At 42.3% G+C, this 26008-nt stretch overlaps 1 protein-coding gene across 15 annotated transcripts in view; it reads right to left on the reverse strand.

The window, feature by feature from the left end:
• The window catches only part of SETD4 (SET domain containing 4), an 84184-nt gene that overhangs the window by 53228 nt on the left and 4948 nt on the right, over positions 1–26008 (reverse strand). For 4 of the 15 annotated variants that reach the window (XM_072806889.1, XM_072806885.1, XM_072806886.1 and 1 more), the window contains exons 3-9: positions 22036–22131; positions 18366–18403; positions 16169–16257; positions 14202–14631; positions 12097–12271; positions 10406–10487; positions 9248–9328 (exon numbers count right to left, since the gene is read on the reverse strand). In XM_072806889.1, coding sequence (XP_072662990.1) covers positions 9248–9328; positions 10406–10487; positions 12097–12271; positions 14202–14631; positions 16169–16257; positions 18366–18403; positions 22036–22131 — 991 coding nt within the window. Of the gene's footprint in view, positions 1–4869; positions 5134–6207; positions 6332–7182; positions 7220–9247; positions 9329–9991; positions 10109–10405; positions 10488–12096; positions 12272–14201; positions 14632–16168; positions 16258–18365; positions 18404–22035; positions 22132–26008 lie in introns of those variants that run through there. The other 11 variants (XM_072806890.1, XM_072806887.1, XM_072806893.1 and 8 more) reach the window with 9 other exon arrangements.

Genomic DNA, 26008 nt, shown 5'->3' on the forward strand with positions numbered 1-26008 from the left:
TGGTGACTCTGCATTTTTATTAAATTCCATTATATTGTTGTTTTTAGAAATTTACTCACAGCCTAATGTTAAAACTATGGGATAGTTTAACCATGAATAGAAGGAAATTAAACAAGAAAATATCCCAAGGAAAGGTTATAACAGAATGATATAGAAAGGTGTCCTCTGAAAGGTGAAAGAGAACAGCACCAGAGAGTACACAGCATTGTTGTTATGTGGCACACAGGCATGTGGCATGCTGGAATGCTGTATGTGGTACACCGGTATTGTATTGACACACTAGCATGCTGTGTTGGCACACGGGCATGCTGTATTGGCACATTGGTATTGTACTGACACACTACCATGTTGTGTTGGCACACTGGCAGGTGGCACACTGGCATGTTGTATGTGGTACACTGGTATTGTATTGAGACACTAGCGTGTTGGCACACTGGCATGTGGCACACTGGCATGTTGTATGTGACACACCGGTATTGTATTGACACACTGGCATGTTGTGTTGGCACACTGGCATGTGGCACACTAGCATGTTGTACGTGGTACCGTTATTGTATTGACACACTGGCATGTTGTGTTGGCTCATGGGCATGCTGTATGTGGTACACCGGCATGCTGTATTGGCACACCGGCATGTTGCATGTGGCAAATGGGCATGCTGTATGTGGCACAGTGGTACTGTATTGACACAGTTGCATCTTGTGTTGGCACACTGGCATGCTGTGTTGGCAAATGGGCATGCTGTATGTGGCACACGGGATTGTATTGACACACTAGCCTGTTGTGTTGGCACACTGGCATGTTGTATGTGGTACACTGATATTGTGTTGACACACTGGCATGTTGTATGTGGCACAGTGGTATTGTATTGACACACTAGCATGTTGTGTTGGCACACGGGCATGCTGTGTTGGCATGTGGGCATGTTGTATGTGGCACACTGGTATTATATTGACCCACTAGCACGTTGTGTTGGCACACTGGCATGGGGCACGCTGGCATGTTGTATGTGGTACACTGGTATTGTATTGACACACTGGCATGTGTTGGCACACTGGCATGCTGTGTTGGCAAATGGGCATGCTGCATGTGGCACACTGGGATTGTATTGACACACTAGCCTGTTGTGTTGGCACACTGGCATGTGGCACACTGGCATGTTGTATGTGGTACACTGATATTGTGTTGACACACTGGCATGTTGTATGTGGCACAGTGGTATTGTATTGACACACTAGCATGTTGTGTTGGCACACTGGCATGGGGCACGCTGGCATGTTGTATGTGGTACACTGGTATTGTACTGACACACTGGCATGTTGTGTTGGCTCACTGGCATGTTGTATAAGGTTCTTGGCTTTGTTGTATGCAGTACGCTGGCAAAGTTATAGAAAGATGCTTCAGGCCCACTTCTTCCCTCTTAATGTTCCATTCCCTGTAATTTACAAATGACTCTCTGGATCTGTTCACAAAAAAGCCCTTTTCCAACTGAACCAACATGGCTGCATTCCTGACAAACCTCTACATTCAAATGTCAGCTGACAAACTGATTTTTGTTATACTTTAGTCCTCTGGACAAAACCTACTGCCCAACATTAATCTGTCACACCGAATGTGATTGCTGTTTGCCAAATGAAGAGCTATTATAGTAAGTTTCCTCCTATTTCTGTACCTTGATGGCTCTCAGGGTGGTGTCTAAGTGCTTCAGTGAAAGCTGTTTTCTTAGAATTAACAGCTCTGGTTTCCTGTGTCATTACCTGTCTCCACCTTCAGGCAGAAGCACTTAATGCCCCCAGTCTGAGGAGTGCCTTTTCTGTTTTTAGTTCGAAATATTTGAGGTATGCCTCAAATAGCCCTTAACTTCCAGGTGTCTGTCCTTCAGGCCAAGTCAGCCCTCGGGACACTTACCACCCACAAACTGTAACCAGAGAGCAACAAGGGGTGAGTGTGCTTGGAACCTCAGCCATGTCCAAGGTGCCAGTGAGGAGAAAACAGAAAAGGAAGAAGATGGAAATGGTGCGAGAGGAAAGAAGAGGGAAACAGTGGTGCTCAGAGATCAGCTCAGGCTGTCCCTCCTGTCTTGGCAGAGATGGGTTTTGCAGGTCCTTGCAAATCACTGCAAGGACAAGCCAAAGGAGGCCGCGTTGTCTCTATCGACAGTGGTTTACCCCGTGGGTCAGGCTGCCCTGCAGGAGCCACAGATTTCTCACATGCATTGTCTACGAATGGAAAAGTCTTATTCAGATGTTTTTCAAATATGCACAGATCGGGTGTGGATGATGAAACACTTCTCATTTGTAAATGTATAGACTTTTGTCACGTCTATTTTTTTTTCTAAGCACGGGACAACCGAAGCACAACTATTACCACACAGGTCTGTGAAGTTTTTCATGTTAAGGGAGAGGGGGGGCTTTTTTTTTCAAAGGTATATGGCACCTTCAAGTAGGAGCTCATGTCCTATGTATTATATATATATATATAATTATACATATATTAATATAGTTAGGTCCTAAATGTCCACAAATAGGGGACAGAAAAATAAGTATGGATTAGCACAAGGGTCAGTGAACCATGGCCCATGAACTGTCTCTGTAGTCTTACTGGAACACAGCCATGCAACTTGTTTGCATATTGTCTGTACACTGTACAATATGGTTGGGACAAAGACCGTATGGCTCAGAGAGCTTAAAATATTTACTATCTGCCTCTTTAAAGTTTGCAGATCCCTAGTACAGCATATCCTAAAACACACTGCAACTATTTAAAAACAAAGTCAACACCAACTATATACAGGAATGGGGAAAGCTGTCTAGACACTCTGCCGTCTGAAAAGAGCAGGCCCCATCTGCTTGTTTGGGTGGTATTCCACAAGAGCAGGATTTCAGCACTGGGGAAGAATGCAAACCTGGGAGGGAAAACCAGACCTAGGCACCAATGCCCCTGTCCATCCCCAACCTTGCAGAGGCCCAGTGGTTCCTCCAAGACTCCACCCCCTGCATGGTTTATCCAGGGGGTCCCCTGAGGCCAAGGACTAGTGAGAGCTGAGGAGGGAGCATCCCTTCTTCCCTCCCTGGTTCTGAAAATGATAAAGAGGAAAAGAGCAAGGATGGAAGCTCACATATGACTGTGGCTTTAGGGCAGTTTATCTACATGGAGCCCTATAATCAAGCAGACCTCCCCACTGTGCTGCAGCTGCGCCAGGCTCCCTGACTGGCATGTGTGGATGCCCACTGAAATGGAGGTGACAGGCCCATACAGGTGTACTACATCCCTTTGTCAGGACAGCACAGTAAATCCTGAACACAAACACGCCCAAGCTGGGGACCCTGGGCCCTCTGAGGGCAGGGTGAGTGGGCATTTTTACTGTAGCACACACTGGGTATATAATGTTAGGCAAGTTCTCTTCCTTTTTATTTATAACAGGGTTAAGTATGAGGATTAAATAAAACACTGCATGCCAAGGCCTGAGCACAGTACCTCACATTCAGCAATGCTAATATTTAATAAATGTCTTGTGTTTCGACAGTAGTCCAGTTTTTATGACATGTCCCTATCTGCTTCTGTGATGTATAACACCTGCTAACTCCCTCGCAGTTGTTCTGATTGTTGACTGACAGGCATGAGAATGCTATGAAAACTGTAAATTCTGAGCCAAGAGTTTTAAAAAGTACGAATTAGGGAAGCCCAGGGTGGCTCGGTGGTTTAGCGCCCCCTTCAGCTGAGGGTGTGGTCCTGGAGACCCGGGATCGAGTCCCATGTCAGGCTCCCTGCACAGAGCCTGCTTCTCCCTCTGCCTGTGTCTCTGCCTCTCTCTCCCTCTCTCTGTGTCTCTCTCATGAGTAAATAAATAAAATCTTTAAAAAATAAAAAAATAAAAAGTACTAATTAGTACACACTTTACATAAAAAACCATACTCACAGGGAAGTCTATAGTCTAAAATGCTTTTATTAAAAAAAAAAAAAAAGGAAGGTAAAGACTCAGAATTCAAAATCGCCAACTGAGCACATATATTTATCTCCTATTCCTCCCAAACCTCAGTCACTAAAATGACAAAAAAGCAGAATACAAGGGTTAAACACCCACCACAAAGAATGGAAAAGGGACATGTCTGACAAGAAATTCAAAATCAAACACATTCCAGAAAACTGCAAACAGATGGTGGTCCTGTATTTAATGACCGAACTTCCAATTCAATAAAAATCACAGACAGCACCCCAACCGTCTCTCCTACACCCAATTCCCTAGTTCCTAATGAGAAAGGCCAAGAAAGGGAGAGGCAGCAACACCTGGGGCCTCGGCCGGCCTCGTGTCCCAGTCCTTCTGTTGACCGGGGGCTCAGGGCTGATGCATTGGACATCCACCCCCATTCCAGCCCAACAATCTCCTTTTCAGATTGGAAATCAGAAGCAAAAAATGTGGCATGGTTTGCTCCAGCTCAGTGCAGCTCAGGGTGAAGGCCAGCAGAGACCTAGGCCTGCCCCACACTCCTCCACCCTCCCCACCCAAAGGCACCCACCACCAGCCCATCCCTAAACCCAAGGGTATCAGAACATGATCAAAGTACAACTTCTTGCCCTTCCTTTTACAAGTGCTGAGTCACAGGGGAAGTAGACAACCAGTGAAAGGCCACACACAGAGCCCCTCACAGCCCCTCTCTCCTTACAGTGCAGGGCTTTCCTCCTACTTCTTCCTGCAGGACTGTGGTCTATTTTGAGAATATCAGAGGTGCTGTGAGGATGGCACATCCAACTTCTACTTCTAGCTTCAGAATCTGCAGAGTCTGCCCTGCCCGCACCCCCCAGATACCCTCCAGCGTCAGAGCAAGCCACCGCTCCATCCCATCAACAAAGAAAGCAAAAGGAGTAGGATTTGGTATACAACTGTTTAATAGAAACCATTCATTGACTGTAAATGCTTCTATACAAAATAAATCTTTGTTTAAACCTGTTTAAGAAGTCACACCCACCATAGGAGGTGATCAAATGCATTAGGTGAAGTTACCTAAAAGGTGTTTGCAAGCTGTTTAGAATCTCAGCAGAGGCCTGCAGAATCTTTAGCTCTTCTGTCCACAATGTTTCTACTAAAGTTAGTTGGTTTAGCAAAGTCACTTCTTCATCTTTCATATGAGAAATCTGGAAGGTATTTTAAAATTAATTTTGTTTTACTGTAGTAAAATATACATAAACATAAAATTTAACATTCTGGCCACTTTGCAGGGATAGTTCAATGGCATTAAGTTATGCTCACAGTGTCCTGTACCTGTAACCACTTTGTCTCCCCAGGATCCCTCCCTCCATCGTCTCTAACAGAAACTCTGCACCCATTACACAGGAACTCCCTGTTCCCCCCACCTCTAGCCCCTGGTAACCATAACTCTACTTTCTGTTTCGAGGAGTTTGCCTATGCTGGATAACTCATATAAGTGGAATTACACAATATTTGTCTTTTTGTATTCTGGATTATTTCACTTAGCATAATGTCTTGAAGGTTCATTAAAATTATTTTTCAATCCCAGTAATGTTTTCATTAAAGTGAGCTGATTTCTCAGGGCATCTGGGTGGCTCACGTGGTTAAGTTTCTGCCTGCCTTCAGCTCAGATCATGATCCTGGGGTCCTGGGATACAGCCTCACGTCAGGCTCCCTGCTCCATGGGGAAGTCTGCTTCTCCCTCTGTCCCTCCCCCTTGCTCATTCTCTCTCTCTCTCTTTCTGTCTCTCTCAAACAAATAAAATCTTTTCTTTTTTTTGTTTTTAAAGATTTTATTTATTTATTCACGAGAGACACAGAGAGAAAGGCAGAGACACAGGCAGAGGGAGGAGAAGCAGGCTCCATGCAGGAAGCCCAATGTAGGACTCGATCCCAGGACTCCAGGATCACACCCTGAGCCAAAGGCAGACGCTCAACCACTGAGCCACCCAGGCGTCCCAATAAAATCTTTTCTTAAAAAATGAGCTGATTTCCCATTTCACTAAAACATTTACTAAACAGAAATATTTTTAAAAGAGTACTTGAAAATTCATCCAATAATTTTACCTATCGAAAATATAAACACAATGTTAACAGACAAAAATCCCAGAAATTACATCAACATTCATCTATTTTAAGGCATCAAACAATGCCCTAACAAGGTGTAACATGTACAAAGCAAGTAACTTCTTAATCAAAATATGTCTTTAATAAAAGAATGCAATGTTCTAGAAACATACCTTTCGAAGCATAGCATTGGTCTCTTCTATGAAATACTGGCATATTTTCTGAGCTATGACCAAACTTGTCTTCTCATTTGTATCTGAAATGACTTCCCCAAGAAGTACTTTTTTCCAGCACGTACTAGAACCAAATTGTTCAGTAAGGTAATGTCAGCAGGCTCTCAAAAAGTAAAGAAGGCTTTTTACACTTCAATACAACAAACTCTTCTCCTATTTTTCCAGAAGCATTAATAAACTCACTCCACTAGCAGATTCCCTAAAACCTCCCACCACATGTAGTTCCTGTGCTGAAGCAGACAAGGTACAGAAGAAGGAGGAAGAGCTGAGAATAAGAATCAAGGGGACTGACGCTCTTTGCAGGGAGGGACTGAACTCTATTATCACTGCAATCCTGTGTCTGGCACATAAGTTGAGTCACGCCCACCAGCCATGGGAATAGGGAGGTGACTCGCAGCCCAAAGGACTAAGGGCTAAGGAGCAAAGGCAGTAGAACTTTCCTTCTCTTCAAGTGACAGTCTTTCCTAAACTATGGCAAACTGAACAGATCATATTTCACAAGGTAAAATGCTCTGGAGATGGAAGGAGGAACCTATAGCGAAGCCCTTCTGTACAGGCAGGTCATTCCCATTTTATACAATGAAAATACATGGAAATGGGGCTCAAGGGGGCAAGTGGAGCCAACTTCCTGCAGGCAGAGAAGTGTAAGTGTTTCAGGATAAGCAAGAGGGAGCTACAGCAGTACGCTGAGCCGGAAGGTGGCAGAACCAAATCTCCATGACAGCAAGAAGCACTAAGCAGAAAGGAGGAGGGTGGAGGAACACTGTGGATGCAGAGAATCCAAAGCAGAATGGCTAAGGAGGGGAAAGGTAAAGTGACAACTGCCACATCAGAGTGTAAGTATATCGAAGTCACTGAGAAATTCAGAACAGCTGACAAGATTGTCACACGGAAGAAAGTCTTAAATGTCTTCACCTTTAGAGACAACCGAAACCTCAGGAATAGCCACAGTCTCAGGAAAGAAAAGAAAGAAGGAAATCACTACACACCAGGCACAGTGTTTCATATAAAACAATCTTCTAATCTAATCTAATCTTCACAATTTCCTAGCAAAGAAAGCATTTATTTTTTTAATATTTTATTTATTTATTTATTCATGACTCACACACAGAGAGAGAGAGAGAGAGAGGCAGAGACACAGACACAGGCTCCCATGCGGGGAGCCTCATGTGGGACTTGATCCCAGGACCCCAGGATCACGCCCGGGGCTGAAGGCGGAGCTAAACTGCTGAGCCCCCCAGGGATCCCACAAAGAAAGCATTTAGTGTTCCCATGTTAGACATAAAGAAACTAAGATCAGGAACAGTAAAGAACTCACCCTATTGACAGCACTAATGAGAGACGGGAAGAGCATGCAAACATCCAGCTGGATCCCCACCACACACCACATCTGTCCTGCCACACCACCCAGACCATTAGGAACAACTCAAAGGGAGGAAAAAAGGCCTCAGGTGACCTCTGGGAAATAGCCTGTTTCATTTAATTTGAGGTACGTGCCTAAGAAGGACTCCTACCTTTTCTACAAAGGGCCTGAAGACACTTATATGGACACACATGAGATGAAATAAAAGGTAAGATGAATGGACAGTGAAAACAAGACAAGGGAAAGGTGAAAGGAGGAGGGATAAGATACAACCAGGATACATTGCATGCCTTAAAAATCCTGCACATTTGGACGGGCTACACATTTGTCCTGAGTTTTCTAGCAAACAATAAAGAGAAGGAAATGTATCAGATACAGAATCAACAGTGACTGTAAGATAAAAACACAACATGTGCTGAGAATAAACACATCTATTGGTGTTGAGATCAGGGAGTAATTTTTCCCCAGAGTCCCTACAGAAAAAGAAGTAAGCGATATCCTGACAGGAGTCACTGAATGAGCATCAACTACTTGAAGGCATCTCTATACATTATCCCCTTTAGTCTTCCCAACCACTCGCGGATGGGGTCACCATCTTAGGCAAGTCCACTCCTCATATGGTTTCTCTCATCTGAGCTTTTGCTAAGCTAAGCAGTGGATCCAGGCTGACAAAGGTCCCTGCACTGGACAGTCTTTTCCATGCTGGGCGGGGGGGGAGGGGGGACTGGCAGCCTCAAAGTAATGAGTCTACACCGAGGGCCCCTTCTACCTGCCTCCTCCATGAAATATCCAGGCCTCTCCTTTACCAAGCGGCTGGACGTGTGCCCCAGGATAGAACCAGGTGGGAAGAGTTGTTTGCCCCCAGGAAAAAACAATTCCTCAGGGACTTCAGGGACAATACTCAGGGACTTCACTATAAAGTGCCAATGCTCATATTTTTTAAAATATTTACTCTAAGGAGTGCCTGGATGGTTCAGCCAGTTGACCGTCTCTCAATTTTGGCTCAGGTCATGCATGATCTCAAGGTCCTGAGATGGACCCCCATGTCAGGCTCCACGTGCAGCACAGTCTGCTTGAGATTCTCTCTTTCCCTCTCCTGCCCTTGTGACACTCACATGCACATGATCGCGTGCATGCGCACTCTCTTAAGTAAGTAAGTAAATAAATAAATAAATAAATAAATAAATAAAATCTTTTAAAAACATACACAACTTGATGGGATGAACACTGGGTGTTATGCTATATGTTGGCAAATCAAACTCTAATAAAAAAATTTTTTTTAAAGATGAAAAAAAAAAAAAAATATATATATATATACACACACACATACTCTAAACAACCAGCTGCAGGTCACCAGGGAAAAATACCTGAGAATAAAAAGTTCTCAGGCCCATGTACTCTGATTACAACTCTAAAACCAGAATTCCAGAAATGGTGAAAACTTAGTATTAAATCGCTCACAGCATGGGCAAGTTCCATAGAGGCTAAGCCTCCTGGTATACAATGTCATTCCTTCCTCCCCCTCCCAGAATGGGTATTTGAATGTAAGCCAAGAGAAGCCCCAAGGTTACCTCCAGGTTGTAACTACAGTTCACGACCAACATACATGAAACTTACAATTCTTCGGCTTCCAGACATAACAACTTAAGAGCTGTGAGCAACCTCCAAGATGGTCCATCCCATCCAAATGTCAAATTTCTAAAGCATAAAAACAAATAACAACACACCTGTCATTTCAATATTTCATGACACCACGGCAAATGGCTGAAGAGCCAACTATTTTCTGAAGGGGCTAAACATTATGTAACTTGTATCTTGGTCACAAAGGCAAAAGAGAAAAATAAGTCTGCAAATACTTAAGAATAAAGCCAGAGTTTAAAAAAAAAAAATCTTACTTTCTGTTTAAAAAAAATAGTAAAAGGGGCACCTGAGTGGCTCAGTTGGTTCAGCATCTGCTTTCGGCTCAGTTCAGGATCCCAGGGTTCTGGGATCGAGCCCCACATCAGGATCCCTGCTCACCAGGGAGTCTGCTTCTCCCTTCCTCTCTGACCCTCCCCCTTGCTCATGCTCTCTTTGCTCATTCTCTCCCCAAAATAAATAAATCATTAAAAAAAAAAAAAAGGTAAAAAACTTTCCAATTAATTTTGATAAGGAACTGAATGTGGATGAGGAAGCCAGAGGAAAAGGGCCAGTGTCATGGGTCCTAGTGAGATGAAAGATGAAGAATCAGCATTTCCCTGGGCATCAAATGGCAGCCACAGCAGCCAGATTGCCCTCACACTGCTCCTGGACCACTTAAAACTTAGTTTTATTTACAGAAGAAAATCTGAAAGGAAGAGCCTCAAACCCTATTTATCCCACCTGGCAGAGAATCACCTGGCCAAAGCTCCTAGCCCGGTGCCCTAAGTGCTTGCGCCACATTGCTGGGTGACTGAGGCCAGCCTGGCCTGCAGTAGCTCAATGCCATTCCACTGCACCCTGTGTTGGAGACAAACACTGGACTACCAATCTAGATCAACAGGGCTTTCTGTTAGTATAATAACCCTTCCAGTTTGTATCTCATGTCCCCTAAAATAAGTTTCTTGAAAAGTATCTTATACCCCTTGTGAGCCCCACATCAAGCACAATTTACTACACACAGGAAATGCTCGATAAACACCTACCTGTCAACTTGTACAAGTCAGGAGGTATCCTGTACCTGGAGAAATGCAACCCTCAATCTTCTCATCAAAGTTTCCTGAAGGAATAGTTTTAAGAGACAGAGAAAACACTTACTCTATAAAGTCATGATCCTTCAAAATGGAAATCTTCTTGTTCATCTGTTTGTCTGTTGTTGGAAGGTATTTAACAAGTATATCTACATTAAAAAAAAAAAAAAAGATAGGAATGAAATAAATTTAGGGTACCATAAGACAAAAGTGTGGACCTTCTACAGTTCCTCTCCCACCCATCAATGATCAAGACTTGTGTAAACAGTTTTACCTAATTCACACCAAAAAAGCACCACTTGGGTTCAATTCAATGAGATCTTTATTTAGCCCCTGAAAAGCTAGAGGAATTCCAGGGCAGGGGAGAAAATATCCACAACCTCAACACATGTCCCCACTAAGCAAATCAATTCACAGAACCAGGTAATTAAGACAGTGGCAGGAGGATGGAAGTTACAGCCACCAAAAGTACAGGAGCTGTACAAACATGAGGAATTGTTTATAACTGTGAATTTTCAAACGCCAGAATTCAAAACTGGGTATAAGGAATTGAAAGTCAACAGGTAAAAATTAGCAAAGCTTTTTGGGGTAGCAGTATAATGACTGATTTTTCTATTTTTAAAATTTCTTTTTTATAGTCCTACGTTTTGATTTTATTATATTTATAATATTTATTTTAAATGCAAAAATTACTAAAATGTAAATTTTGCTCAAACTGTTTGCAAATCAGTATTTCATGGTCATTAATATTAAAGTGATTCTGATAACAGGAGGCTAATCTCAAAGCTAGTTTTCTCAGAGACCCAGCAAGGCCCAGTTTTTGCTTTTTAATTTCTATGTTGAGAAATAACATTATTATTCTGCCTATAGGATGGTGTAGTTTCATCTTGAACAAGTTCTATTTCCACTACAACTTATATTAAAACTACCCCAAATTATATAGTCGGTAAACCTCTGGCCACATTTCTTCATGGCCTACAAAATTATTTCTCTGCTGCTTCAGGAAGAGGGGGAAAGAACCATTTTTCTATGTACTGTTATTAATACTGTATTTGGAATTTCCATGGCATCAATTTAATAGCTAAATTATTTTTTTAAGAATTTATTTATTCATAAAAGAGAGAGGCAGAAACACAGGCAGAGGGAGAAGCAGGCTCCCTGCAGGGAGCCCGATTGGGACTCCATCCCATGACACCAGGATCACGAGCTGAGCCAAAAACAGACGCTCAACCACTGAGCCACCCAAGTGCCCCTAAATTATTATTTTTAAGAACAGTAATACCAATGATGGCTAGTTAGTAGGTCACAGAAAAAATAACTGAGATCAACATTTTATCATGGCATTAAACCCCCAAAACTATGTAATATTTGTATCCATTATTAGCACAGTGCCTCAGACAGTAGGTGCTTAAATATTTATTTTTTGTTCTCAAATCCATCCTGTATTTAGTAACAGTGACAAGGTCTCAGCACAAAAATTTCCATTTCTTCCCAACTTTTTAATATTCTATTCATTTACTTAGTGGCCTTACTATTTTTTCGGAGTTATTCCAATCCTCAGTACTGACCAGAGCTTTTGTTGTTTTTCACTTCAACACTCAAATCACATGGTCAGTGAGAGTATTTTCCCTTAGGTAGGGGAAAATAAATGATACACATTTTAAGGTTTTGCCACTTTTACTAAAACTTAAAAGAAACACACCCCCCGATGGGGAAAAGAAATTGTAAATTCTTAGTAAGAACAAAGTTGATTCCAACCTTCTGAGACATAAACACAAGCATGAGGATTATGGATGGAAACAAATCCATACTCCAGGAGCAGCCGTTGGTTATCATGAGGGCCATAGCAGATGAACACCTCTTCGTGTTTCCTACAATTTGAAGCCGTTCTAATTTCGTAACAGCGAGTTTCCTCATTAAATGCTCCTTTTACCTAGAAAAAAAAAATTAACGATTTTTTTGTTTAAAGCCAAGCGTGAAACTGCAAATATTAAGTTTACTGTATTAAAGTCAGGTGTAGCTTTCAAACACTCATCACTGAATTTAACTACGTGTGGGGAAAAAGCACTTGGGCCTGCACTTGGGCCTGTTTTGCCTCCACGTCATCCCTCGTGAGGGAAGGGGTCCTGCCTCGGGTTCTCAGGATGGCCAAAGTGGACAGGTATGACAGAGAACAGTTTTCTAGCTACATGTATACCCTGGTGGAAAGGACACCCCAGCCATGCAGGGGCTACACAGGAAGCAGGCTTTGGAGTAACAAGAGGTGAAACCCTGGTTCCTGTGGGGAGATGTGAGAGCTCGTTGGAAGAGGCTGGCAGGGAGCGGAAACCATCAGGCTATGGACCAGGCAGAGTGTCGCTAGTCCTGCTGATGGGGTCTTTCCCTCTGGGTGGGAGCATATCCAGTGAGAGCAGAGGAACTCACAGGCCCCTGGGGCCCTGCGAGACCTAAAGATGTCAAGACAACACACGAATTTCAGGTCTCACCATACAGAGCCTTAGAGCAGCAGGATGACCTACTGCTCTCCACACTAAGGCGTGTGTACAAGTGCTGAGGCTGCCACACTACACAGTAAACCCCAGCAATGACAGGGAAAGGATGAGTAACAGGGCTGAAATCCCCAGCTTGCACCACCAACAGATTATGGCCATGGTTTCGAGTTACATGCCAAGAGCCAGCTACAACACGCTTTAGACCAAGGATCAACAATCTTTTTTCCATAAAGGGCCAGAGAGCAAGTATTTTAGGTTTTGCCAGGGCCCTTGGTCACAGGCTGTAATTTGTGGGGCCTCTATGATGGCTGTAAAATCACTGGCTTAAAGCACAAAGGCACTAACAGCCCAATAAAAATAAAGTCACCCCAGTGAGGTTCCTGTGTCCAGCACCCTATTATATGTATGCCCCAAACATTACTTCAATATCAATCACAGAAACAGCCATAGAACTTCTAGCTCCTTTGCTTAATACTGTCACAAATGCATCTTTCTAAAAAAGTTACAAGCAGACAGACAAGAAGATTGCCTCTGCTTGAGAAAGCACAGTACAGGCTTTCCTATGCTGCCCTCTCACCAGCACGTGGGCTAGCCAAGTGTCAAGGATCCTCTCCAAGTGTGGTGGAGTATGAAGTGAACTACACGAGCAGAGGCCCAGCCAGTGTACCTCCCAGTGTACCCTGAACAGGTTACAGGTAAGCCAACATATGGACACCTTTGCCCTCAAAGTCAGGCACTTAGCCCAGCATGCCTACAAGTATTGTCATCTGCTTTTTGTGCCATAGGGGAAAAAGGCTGGGGATGAGATCTAGGACTATCTCCCAAAGAGGGATTCTTTAATATTTCTCAGACTCCTTTTCCCCACAAATACCCATCCATTCAGTAAAGGTTTATCAAATGCCTACCATGTGACTGGCTCTGCACTGGGTTACAGGGAGAAATAAGGCATAGCCCACATCCTTAAACAGCTCAGAGAGGGAGAGAGCAAGTAAATCAAGGGATCACAGCAAAGATAAACACTGACAGCAATACCACCAGGTGTCAGGAAAGCATTCTAGACTTTAGTCCCCATACTGGCAGGAGGAAAGAGGACTCTGCCCCCAAGCTGGGAAATACAAGTGCTGCTGGTTAAGGCCACGCAGGGGGATAGAACACTAAGCTCTGAGGGCCTGGAGAGCAGGTAGGAAAACACAGAGGGGGTGGGGAACATACCAGGAAGGAAAAGGGGTCTGGGAGAAAAGATAAAAAATACCTGGTGGCAGGCAGGTTTACCTAAAGCCAGCAACACCTCTGTCTATAGTTTTAAAGTCAGGTTCTATACATCACAGACATTCCTGTCAAAACAGAACATGTATGCTCTCAACTTCTCACCTGGACTTCGGGGCTATGATTCAGCAGATCCAAGTATGGGGCAAGAGCGTAGGTGTTTGGCTCCGTGGAGAAGCATTGCCTCTGCCTGTGCTTCACGTACACAGCTCTGGTGTTGACCGTGCACCAAGCCCACAGGAGGGCCCTGTAGCTAAAGATGCTCTCAACAGCCTCAGAAAACAGGGGCTGCAGGGAAGAGAAAAAGTCTCTGGAGGAAGAAAAGAACTCCTGCACACGGGCTCTTTGCTCTTCGGCCTTTGCTTTCAAAGGTTTGGGGAAAAGATTCACCACTTCTGGCTCCAAACACACAGGGCAGGTGTAGGCCTGCGGCAAAATCTCCAGATAAGGCTTCCAGAGAGACTGGTCCCCAGCATGCTTTTCTGAAACTAAAAAGGTGCACAGAGCCAGCAGAGGAGATGGGGGAGGCTGCCACCTATTCAAAACACAAGCCAGATCAAAGAATTACTTTTATCTAATATAGAACAAGCCAGATAGATAAAAAGATATCCTAGTGGTTTGTTCTGCTCCCAGAGGGACTGTGGCCAATCTATCAGGATCCTCCAAGCTTATTCAAATGCACCCAAGGTTTTGCTTCCTCAAGAATTTCCTCTGCAGAAAGTAAATGCTGATGTAAATGCTCTAAACAAGTCACACTGACTAGTGACGAGAACGGTCTCACTAACCCATGTTCCAGCTTTGCAACAGTCCTTTTGGCAAACAACCTCTTTGCTTCCAACTTGGTTCTCCAGTTTTAAAGCTGCTGCTCCAAGTTCACTTATTTCACTCGGATAAAGGTATCAAACTTGGTGGGGAGAAAACTAGTGGAAAGAACCTAGAGACTGGCCGCATCCAATACAATAACCACTGGGTCCATATAATTATTTCAATTTTAGTTATTTAAAGTTAATATTTAAAATTCAATTCCTCAGTCATGTAGCCCACATTTCAAGCGCTCAATAGGCCTAAGTGGCTAACAACGACCATACTAAACAATGCAGAATGAAATATTTCTATCACTGCAGAAAGTTTTACTGTAGGACACTAACCTACACAGAAAACTACATCAGCTCATTATATATATTTGCTCAAGTTCTAAAAATTTAATCCCTAAATTTACCCAGTCTATTACAAACTATATATTGCAGTATTTTTATTTGTTAGCAATAAAAAGATCTCATGTTGTGTGAATGTATTTAGAGGTTTCATTAATCCTTCAAAATCCAGATCCCTATATTACTAAATATCCTACTCAAATTTTCAGAATGATATAGAAAATATTAATACTAAGAGCAACCCTGCTTCTACTCAGGCCAATAAAGATACATTTGCCCTCATAAAAACATGCCAAGGAGATTTAAGTCCAGAGCTCAGATCCTGAGTTAAGAAACAATACAATCATATAACCCTCATTATTTAGAAACCCCTTCTGCTACAGGTCCCATTCACTCTGTCCTCAGAAAGCCCACCCCAACAAAGGCCCACTATACCAACAGGCAGCAAATAGTCCTCTCCTAACTTGGCCTCCTCTCTTCTATGCTAAACAAACCACTCTTTCATAATGTCAACAGCTCTTTGCAGCTGAAGGAGAATTCAAGCAAGTACAGTAAGGGTAAAATTAAGAGTAACATCTGTCGAGACCTACTATCATAAAGAACAGGCTAGGAGGAGTCAAGGTCCTCAGAATGATGGATATCTGTTCTCCCGCTTTATCTTCATTTTCTAGTACGTGATAGGTCAGGATTCAAACCCATATCCCAGGCAGCCTACTAAAACCCTTAAAAATGCAGCTTAAAATGAATTAAGAACAAACTTCAAGAACAGAATAAACCCTTTCAATCATTTCAAATATGTATTAGGTGTACACAGAGGCTGGTCCTAATGAACTATGCCTTAGAGGACATTATTCGCCAATGCCGCGGACTTTAAAAGACAAGCACCTGCACCGGACGAGCATGTGTGCGGTCACTTACTTAGCAATGTATGTCCCTAAGTAGCTTCTAATCACTGTGTCCGTGGTGATCAGGCAACTCTCAGGCAACGAAATAATCATCTGCCCCTCCTTACCAAAAAGAAAGTAAAGTTTAGAACACTCGTGCTCTGGGAAGGTCCTGTGTCCCTGGGTCCACAATCGTCGTCCACTAAGAACCCAGGGTACCCCACTCACAGACCCAAAGTGCCCACCAATCATCTGGCTCCCTAGTCCCTGAGTCAGCGGGTGCAGGCAAGACTGCTCCAGTAGCAGGTACTACAACCCCAACAAGAATTAAAGGTGAATTATGTGACTGGCATCCACTAGCAGTTAGCCCTTCACCAGAAAGGAATGTGGAAACTGTCTGACAACTCAAATCATACTGCTCCTTCACATTCTTATACCGGGACACAGTGTTATGGGAAACAGGCAGAAACCGCTGAGAACAACTCTATCTGGTGAAATCCGTGTGTCTGGCGACTATTCCCAGTAATGGCCTCTTCTCCATACATATAACCTGTGGCAACCAGACTAAGAAAAGGGCAGCCCAGCCACCACAAGGGGTTCATCTTACCACCTGCAAAAGTATAGTTTTCAGTTCCTCCCACGGAGATAGAAATATAAAAAGAAAAATTAGGATGTCAAGTCACAGACACCAGAAGCAAAGCACCAAGAAGCCTGATGTTAATTAAGATCCTGGCTTTCGTTGTAACTGGCATCTAAGCTGGTTAAAGATCTCAGGCCAAAAGCTTCTGGGTTCAATTTCTGGTTTTCTCATCTGTAAATCAAGATCAAGCTGGACAATCATGACAGTCCCTTCCTGTTCCAACATGCTACAATTTTCTGATTTAAAAAAAGCCCACTTAATAAAATGTTCTATATCCTGACAGAGTAAATCTCTTCATCAACACTTACGAAACTGGACACATAAAAGTGCATTTCACTTAAGAGTGCATTTCACTCTGTGTAACTTATGTCCCAATTTTCAAAAAGTTTAACCAAAGGTTGTATTTGAAAGCAGAGGTGAAGAAATGGCCAATTATTATTTCGTAATCTAAACAAAGACTACCTACATTTACTACCATATACATGAGAAGTGTATCTCTCCTCCCAAAATAGCAGGAACACAATTATATGTTCCTTTAAAACATAAAAAAATTGTGCAATGTGACTGCACTTAATATCACTGATCTATACTTAAAAACAACTAAGATGGTAAATTCTGTCATATATATCTTACAATTAAAATTTTTTAAATAAAAAAAGTAGCAAAAGAGAATTACAACATTAAAAAGGACCATTCTTTAGGCTAAACGTGTATGCACGTAGGTGGATTTTATAATTAAGGAACTAAAAATAAACTAAGGAATTAATTTCTAGCTTCACAAAAAACCATGCATTAGATATCCTTTAAGTAACATGGAAAAAAATACAATAGACCCTAGAGATCCTCTGTGTCATTTACCTCCTCGTTGCCAGGTAAGGAGAGGAGCTAACCGGGTCCCACCACTAGCTGTAGGCAGTCCAGAGCCAGGCTCTGAGGCTCTGCCCTCTGCTGACTCACGCACCCTCTCAGATGAGAGCAGCTCCCTCCCCAGGTACATTTATCATACATACGGGCTGCTCTGTACAATTTGCTGTGGCAGAGATGGCTAGCTGCCAACCCAACACGTCCCTTCTCCTCCAGCCATTCGTGCAATCCTATCAGGAGGTCACTATGCCAGGGAAAGGACACAAATTGCCGCCCTCACAGCCAGCTAGGGCTGTGTACCTGGTCTATGGGAGAAGGCTAGAATTTTCTTAAAAGAAGGAAACCTGCCCTCCCTCACCCCCTTGTTCCATCTTGCTGCTCCAGCTCCAGGAACTATTCCCTGGACCTGAGGGTGAAGGGCTTCTCCGAGAATGTGGACAGAGAGCTGGAAGGAGTCTGAGCCTCTCACAGCTATGGGATCACCACACAAGCCCAGGTCTGCCCATCCAGGCCTGTTTACTTGAGAGCAAAATAAACTTCTGCTCTGTTACTTTGGGTTTGTCACTCTATGCAGCAAACTTAAAGCTAACTGACACAATTACATTCAAACCTACCATTAGGTAAAAAATAGCTATGTGTCTGAAATATTTTTCATTCACCTGATTTGAACCACAAAAACAAAGGAACAAAATCTACATTAGGTTTCAAGGATAACAGAAATTCTTACCCGCAGGGATGTTTTGCTCATCAGCCCTCTTCCTGTACCTAAGACACAAAAAAGAAAAAAGGGTAAATCCTATGGTATCAAAACAAAACAACAACAACAACAACAAAATCCTGTGTCTTCAAGATATTAAGGATATCATTTTGAGTAGAAAATGCAATTGAACGGGGCACCTGAGTGGCTCAGTCAGTAAGCATCCAACTCTTGGTTTCAGCTCAGGTCATGATCTCAGGGTCATGGGATGCGCATCAAGCATCAGTTGGGCTCTGTGCTCAGTGGGGAGTCTGTTTGAAGATTCTCTCCCTTAGCAACCCCCTTCCTCTGGCTTGCTCATATGCACGAGTTCTCTTTTGCTCTCTCTCCCAAATAAATAAATAAAGCTTTTTAAAAACATGCAAATAAACCTCAAAATTACACACACTGAAGTTCTCTCATCCTTTGACTCCCAGGGGAAACAGAGGATCAAGAAGCTCCTTCTAGATAATGTCCTGACCTCCTTTTGGGTTTATGACCCTTGAAGAGCAGAGTCAAGATCTAAAGATCATCGACTTTATATGGATCTGCTCCTGGGTGTCTAATAGGACCCTTCAAGCTGGACCCTCTCCCCTGGGGCCTACCAGCTGCACTGGGGGCCTACTCCTGAAGCCCACCCAACCAGAGAGGCTGGACCCTCAAGCCACTTTTACTCATTACCAGAGCCAGCCTTCCCAGTGATGAGGCTTCTTTGACTGGCTGACCAATAAACCCATTCAGGTCCCACAAAGCCTTCAGACCACGCCCTACCCTCTCTGACCAGGAAAGTCATTAGACTCTCCTTGACTGGGTGAGCTCAACAGGGGAGATCCAGGGCCAGCTCCTCCTGATTAGCCAAGGCCTCGACCAGAGCAGTCACAGCAAGTAACTTCACCAGCTGCATGGTCAACACCACTACCACCCCGAAGTGTACCGTTCTAAGCCCAAGGCTCTGTTCCTCTAACAGTCAGTAGCTTTCCCAGCAGGCCTACATACACTCTGACCTATAACTACTACACAAGGTGTAGAATATTCATCTTTTCAAATTCATAATTCTTGATCTTTTTCTCTCAACTAGTAGGGAATATAGTTCAGCAAAGGTCAATCCCTGCAGGACTAGTGGGAGCTCCTAGTTCATGGAGGGAACTCCTGCCTTGATCCTAGATCAGAAGTCTGGTAAGTCTTATTTGATGAGTCCTAACTCATCTCTCTACCCAGAAGCATACTGTGTGCTCAGACACATGGTTTTGGTTTCAAAAACTGATTTAATTTCTTCCATGTGTCTCATGGCAGAGTTAATTATCCCTGTGGGCCAGAACCCTGGAACCAACTACTAGTGGAAGGATTTTTTTCTATGGAGTCATCCTTTAAAAAATTATTTTGCTAAGCTAAGTGGAAATTTCTCTTCAAACTGCATATGTGAATAGAACTTAGTATATGGAATAACCCTGGAAAATACTTCACCTGTATTTCTACAATACAGTGTTCAGTATCAGAAAACAAACCACAGTAACCTGCACTTACTAAGGCAAGGTAGGAAGTGGCCATTAGGATCTTATAAAAGGAAAGCTTATTATAGGCTTCTCGGCACCTGAAAATTTCTGCTATCATTAAGTCCACCTAGGAGACTCATATGTGGCCAGTGCTTTTGGTGGCAAAAACAAATACTGGGGTCAATTCCCAAAGCATGAATCAGGTGAGAGTCTGAAGACTGTGAACCCTGCTTGCAACTTAGGAATCTTGTTCTTGCACCTCCACAAACTAAGATTAATTCCCCAGAATTTTGGACATTCTGATAGACTCCTATACACGTCCCCTCCTGTCAGATTAAGGTATATAAAGCACTTAGGGAAGGTATGTTGAAATCCCAACCCCCAGTGTGATGGCATTAGGAGGTGGGAAACGTTTGGTAAGTGCTTAGACCATGAGGACGGAGCCCTCATGAATGGGATTTAGTGCCTACTGCACCCCTAAGAAGAGACCAGAAAGCCGGTCCCGCTCTTGAATCTCCCGTCATGTGAGGACCCAACTAGAAGATGGCAATTTGCAAACCTGGCTTCACTCCACACCCGACCCTGAATCTGTGCCCACCATGATACTGGACTTCCCAGGCCCCAAGACTGTGAGGAGGGAATCAGTTATGTTACCCAGTCTACAGTAATTTGTTATAGCAGCTCGAACTGCCTAAGACAGAAGGCTCCTTGGCCCCAGAACTGTAAGTAGTGGGCTGTGACCATTACTGAACCATTCTGCTTCAGCCTCTCTGTGACAGTGAATCTGGAGATGAGCCCAGAAAGACTTGTTGCACTAAAACTGGTTCACTCTCCACTGTTCCAAATGATAGATTATTTTTCAGACATTCCACCTAAACATATGCCAATCCCTGCTTGGTAATTTTAATCCTATCCTTCTCAAGGCCAAGTGACAGCTGAGGCACAGGTAGGCCAAAGGCACAGTCCACTCCTAACACTATTTTTTCTAGATCGTCTTGTAAAGAACTCCATCCAATAAAAAAAAAGTGTGGCTTTCCCTGTTTTTGTGCTTCTTCACACACAAAAACAGAAAGTTAAACCTGTCAGAAGTTGACAAAACTGGTTTACCATCTTCAAGAGGAGCAGCCCTAACAGGTAATGGCTCAAAGCAAATATTTTAGCCCAAAGCCATCCTGATGTGTAGGAAATAACTTTACACACATCACCTCATTCAAGCATGGCCACATCATTTATTTTGATGATGTATAAAGAAGTCAATTTGCTCAAAGGTAAATTACCTAGTGGGTATTTAATTATTTCAGTGTCCCAAAGGAGCACCCAGAGGCATATGATTTACTTTTCTGTACGGTAAAAAAAGATCTGCACCTGCTCTGTGATGTAGACTTTCAAGGCCCTGATTGTACAACTGTCTCTATTCTACAGCAGCTGAGCGTCTGCCTTTGGCTCAGATTGTGATCCCAGGATCCAGGGATCGAGTCCTGCATCAGGCTCCCCACAGAGAGCCTACCTCTCCTACCTCTCCCTCTGCCTATGTCTCTGCCTCTCTCTGCAGGTCTCTCAGAAATAAAATCTTTAAAAAAAAAAATCTATTTCAACTCACCTGAGCTATGGGATAATCTCATCAGCCTGCATGGTTTGAAAAATCCCACGAAACCACTATGAGTATGACGATAAGGACACCAGTCATATTACATAAACGTCTTCATTGGGAAGGTCTAAGTTCAGGAATACCTGCACTTTGCTGAGTAAACAAGTTAGTTTTGCTTACAGAACATAAAGACTCAGGTAACTGATCATATAAATTGGCCATTGGAAGGATAGTCAAATTTGTGGCTGAACAGGAATACAACAAGATTTTAGAATTATGGCTTTTATGTATTATCCTTATGCCATCTTCATCTTATTTTTCTATTCTCACTTTCCCTTTTTTAATTTTTAGTATTATTTTTACCATTTTGGAATTTCTCCCAAGCCACTTCAATTTATTTTAAGAACAAAGTATAAATAAATATTAATAGCTACAAAGTAGGAAGTCTGACACACAACAGAAGATGTGCTCCAAAGGAGAATACAGCCCACCTTCAAGAACTGTCCCTGCTTTCCCATCACCTGGGCCCACATGTCTCTCATGTGAGCAAAGTCCTGAGAGATGATGCTAGAGACCTTACCTGGAAAACAAGCAGGTATTAAGTTTGTATCTTCAAACTTCCTATCTTTCAGCCACTTCTTAAGCTCTATAAATTCAGGCTTGTAACTCTCATTCACTAACCAGGAAAACAAAGATAAAATGGTGACAAAAATCAATATATAATCACAGTACCATTTATAAAAAATAACTGTCTCAGGGACACCTTGAGTGGCTCAGTCAGTTAAGCATCTGACTCCTGATTTCAGCTCAGGTCATGATCTCAAGGTCATGAGATCAAGCACCTCATCGGACTCCATCCCTGGCTTAAGATTTTTTTCTCTCTCCCCTCTGCCTGTCTCCCCAACCCATTCTTACTATCTCAAAAAAATAATAAAAAGTAACGTCTCAGACAGATGGTCATGTCATAAATGAGAATAAGTAGTACCTAAATAATGTAAACTAAGAGAAAAACCATATGATCAACTCAAAGATGAAGGAAAAGCATTTGATAAAACCTAACATTCATTCCTGATAAATAACACCAACAAGCAAGATAGAAGAGAACAAGATAGAAGAGAACTTCCTCAACCTGATAGACTAACAAAAAACCTACAACTGACATAATTATGAAAAATTGAGTGCTTTCCCTCTAAGATCAGGAACAAGACACTTCCAGTCAACCTTGCACTAGTGGTTCTAGCCAACATAAATGAAAGAAAAATAAATAAAAGGTACCAATGGGCTGAACTGTGTGCACCCAAAATTCTACGTTGAAGTCCTAACCCCAGTGCCTCAGAATATAACCTTATTCAGAAATAGGGTCTTCACCGAAGTAATCAAGTTAAAAGGTAGTTATTTAGGGTGGCCCCTATTCCAACAGGACTAGTGTCATAAAAAGGAAAAATTTGGACATGGGCATAGAGGGAAGATGACAGAAGAGACACTGGGGGAAGAGAGCCATCTACAAGCCAAGGAGAGAAGCCTGGAACAGATGGTTCCCTCACAGCCCTGGGAAGAAACCAATCCTGCTGACACCTTGATTTTGGACTTCTGGCTTCTACAACTGTGAGACAGGGAAATTTACAGCTATAAAGGCCTATATGAAAAAAGACCTAGGGCGTCTGGGTGGTTCAATCACTTAGGCATCTGCCTTTGGCTCAGGTTGTGATCCCAGGGTCCTGGGATCAAGCCCTGCATCAGGCTAGAGGCTGCTTTTCCCCTCCCTCTGCCGCTCCCCTGCTTGTGCTCTCTCACTCTTGTGCTATCTCAAATAAATGGATAAAATCTTAAAAAGAAAAGAAAGAAAAAGAAAAAAGAAGACCCAATTAAAAAAAAAAAAACAAGCAAATAAATAAGTGAATAATAAATAATATAAAAAGCAAAAAACAGGCAAAGGATTTGAAGAGACATTTCCCCAACGATAGTATATAAATGGTAACCGAGTATGTTAAAAAAAGCTCATCATTAACCGCTAGGAAAATGCAAATCAAGACTACAATGTGGGGGATCCCTGGGTGGCGCAGCGGTTTAGCGCCTGCCTTTGGCCCAGGGAGCGATCCTGGAGACCCGGGATCGAGTCCCACGTCGGGCTCCCGGTGCATGGAGCCTGCTTCTCCCTCTGCCTATGTCTCTGCCTCTCTCTCTCTCTGCGACTATCATAAATAAATTAAAATTAAAAAAAAAAGACTACAATGTGTATCGTCCCATATCCATTAGGATGGCTACTATCAAAAAAATACAAAATGAAGTGTTGCCAAAGGAAAAACTGAAACTCTTGAGCACTGCTGGTGGGAATGTAAAATGGTACAGCTACCATGGAAAACCATGGAAAACAGAAAACAGGTAAGTCCTCATAAAATTAAGAAAAGAACTGACCCCGCAACTCCAGGATATATATCCAGAATAGAAAGCAAGATCTCAAAGAGACATTTGCCCATGTTCATAGCATTACTCAAAAATGGCCAAGTGTTAGTGAAAAAACTAAGTATCTATCAACAGACAAAGAAAATGTGGCATCTATATGATGGATTATTCAGCCTTAAAAAGGAAGGAAATTGTGACACATGCTACAACATAGATGAATCTTGTGGGCCTTATGCTAAGTGCCATAAGCCAGTCACAAAAAGACAAATACTGTATGACTCCATGTATACAAGCTACCAAGAACAGTCAAATTCACCAAAAACAGAGAGCAAAATGGTATCTGCTAGGGGCTAGAGAAAGAGCGGAATGAGAAGTCACTATTTAATGGAAATAGAGTACCAGTTCTGCAAGATGAAAAGAGTTCCAGTGATTCGTTGGACAATATGAATGTACTTAAAGCTTCTGAACTACACTTAAAAATGTCACAATCGTTCAGTTTTACCTTATGTGTATTTTATCACAAAAAAATTTTTTAAAGATCTACAGTCAATAACCTGAATAAATGGAGAAATATGCCTTGTTTATGGGTTGGCAGATTCAACACTGTTAAGGCATCAAATTCTCCCCAAAGGGATCTATAGATTCAATATGATCCAAATCAGAATTCAAGCAGACTTTTTGTAAAAAACTGACAAAATGATTCTAAAACCTATATGGAAATGCAAAGGACCTACAATAGTCAAAACCACTTTGAAATACTGATTTCAGGGACGCCTGGGTGGCTCAGAGGTTGAGCGTCTGCCTTTGGCCCAGGGCATGATCCCGAAGTCCTGGGATCGAGTCCCACATCGGGCTCCCTGCATGGAGACTGCTTCTCTCTCTGCCTGCGTCTCTGCCTCTCTCTCTCCCTCTCTCTATATCATGAATAAATTTTTTAAAAATACTCATTTCAAAACTCATTATAAAGCTACAGTAACCAAGATTATGTAACACTGTCATCAAGACTAGCAAAAAGAAATCAATGGAACAGAGCAGAAAGTCCAAAAAAAGGACCCAGACATATATAAATAGTTGAGGGGTTTTTTTTGTTTTGTTTTGTTTTGTTTGTTGGTTGGATTTTTTTTTTTTTTTTTTTAATAGTTGAGGTTTCTACAAAGGTCCAAAAGCAATTCAGTGGAAAAGGACAGTTTTTTCAATAAATGTTGCTAGGACAACTGGATCTACCTACGCAAAAAAAAAGAAAGAAAAGAAAGTATTCCTATCTTGTACAACATATAAAAATTAATCCAAAATTGGGGTGCCTGCCTATGTCTCTGCCTCTCTCTCTCATGAATAAATATAATCTTTTTAAAAAAATTAATCACAGACTTAAATATAAAGTCTAAAACTATAAAGCTCCTAGAAGAAAACATAGAAAACCTTTGCAACCTTGAGTTATGCAAATTTCTTAGGTAACACCACCAAAAGGAAGATCTTTAAAACAAGAAACTGACAAATAAGACTATCAAATTTTTAAATTTCTGTTCTTCAGAAGAAAGACACTGTTAAGGGCATGAAAAGAAAAGCCACGGAATGATTGAAAGTATTTGCAAAACACCTATCTTATAAAAGAATCAGTAAGTCAAGAAAAATAAAGTAGTCAAGAAAAATAAAACAGACATTTTTTCAAAGATGAAAACACAGATGGCTAACAGACACATCAAAAGATGCTGAACAACTCATCATCAGAGAAATGCAAATCAAAACCATAATGAGATCAACTCACACCTGTCAGGCTACAATCAAAAACACAAGAAACAAGCATTGGCAAGGAATGGAGTGAAAGAAACCTTTATGCACCATTGGTGGGAATGCAAACTGGTACAGCCACTGTGGAAATCAGTAAGGAGCTTCCTCAAAAAATTAAAAATAGAATTACCATATTATCCAATAATTCCACTACTGGGTATTTATCCAAAGAATACAAACACACTAATTCCAAAAGATATGTGTACCCCTATGTATATGGCAGTATTATTTACGATAACCAAGATATGAATGACAGGTATCGATAGATGAATAGAATATTAGTCAGCCAAAAAAAGGATGAAATCTTGCCATTTATATGGATGGATCCAGAAATTATAACGCTAAGTGAAATCAGTCAGAGA

Source organism: Canis lupus, chromosome 30 (genome assembly GCF_048164855.1).
Source record: "Canis lupus baileyi chromosome 30, mCanLup2.hap1, whole genome shotgun sequence".
Taxonomy (NCBI): domain Eukaryota; kingdom Metazoa; phylum Chordata; class Mammalia; order Carnivora; family Canidae; genus Canis; species Canis lupus.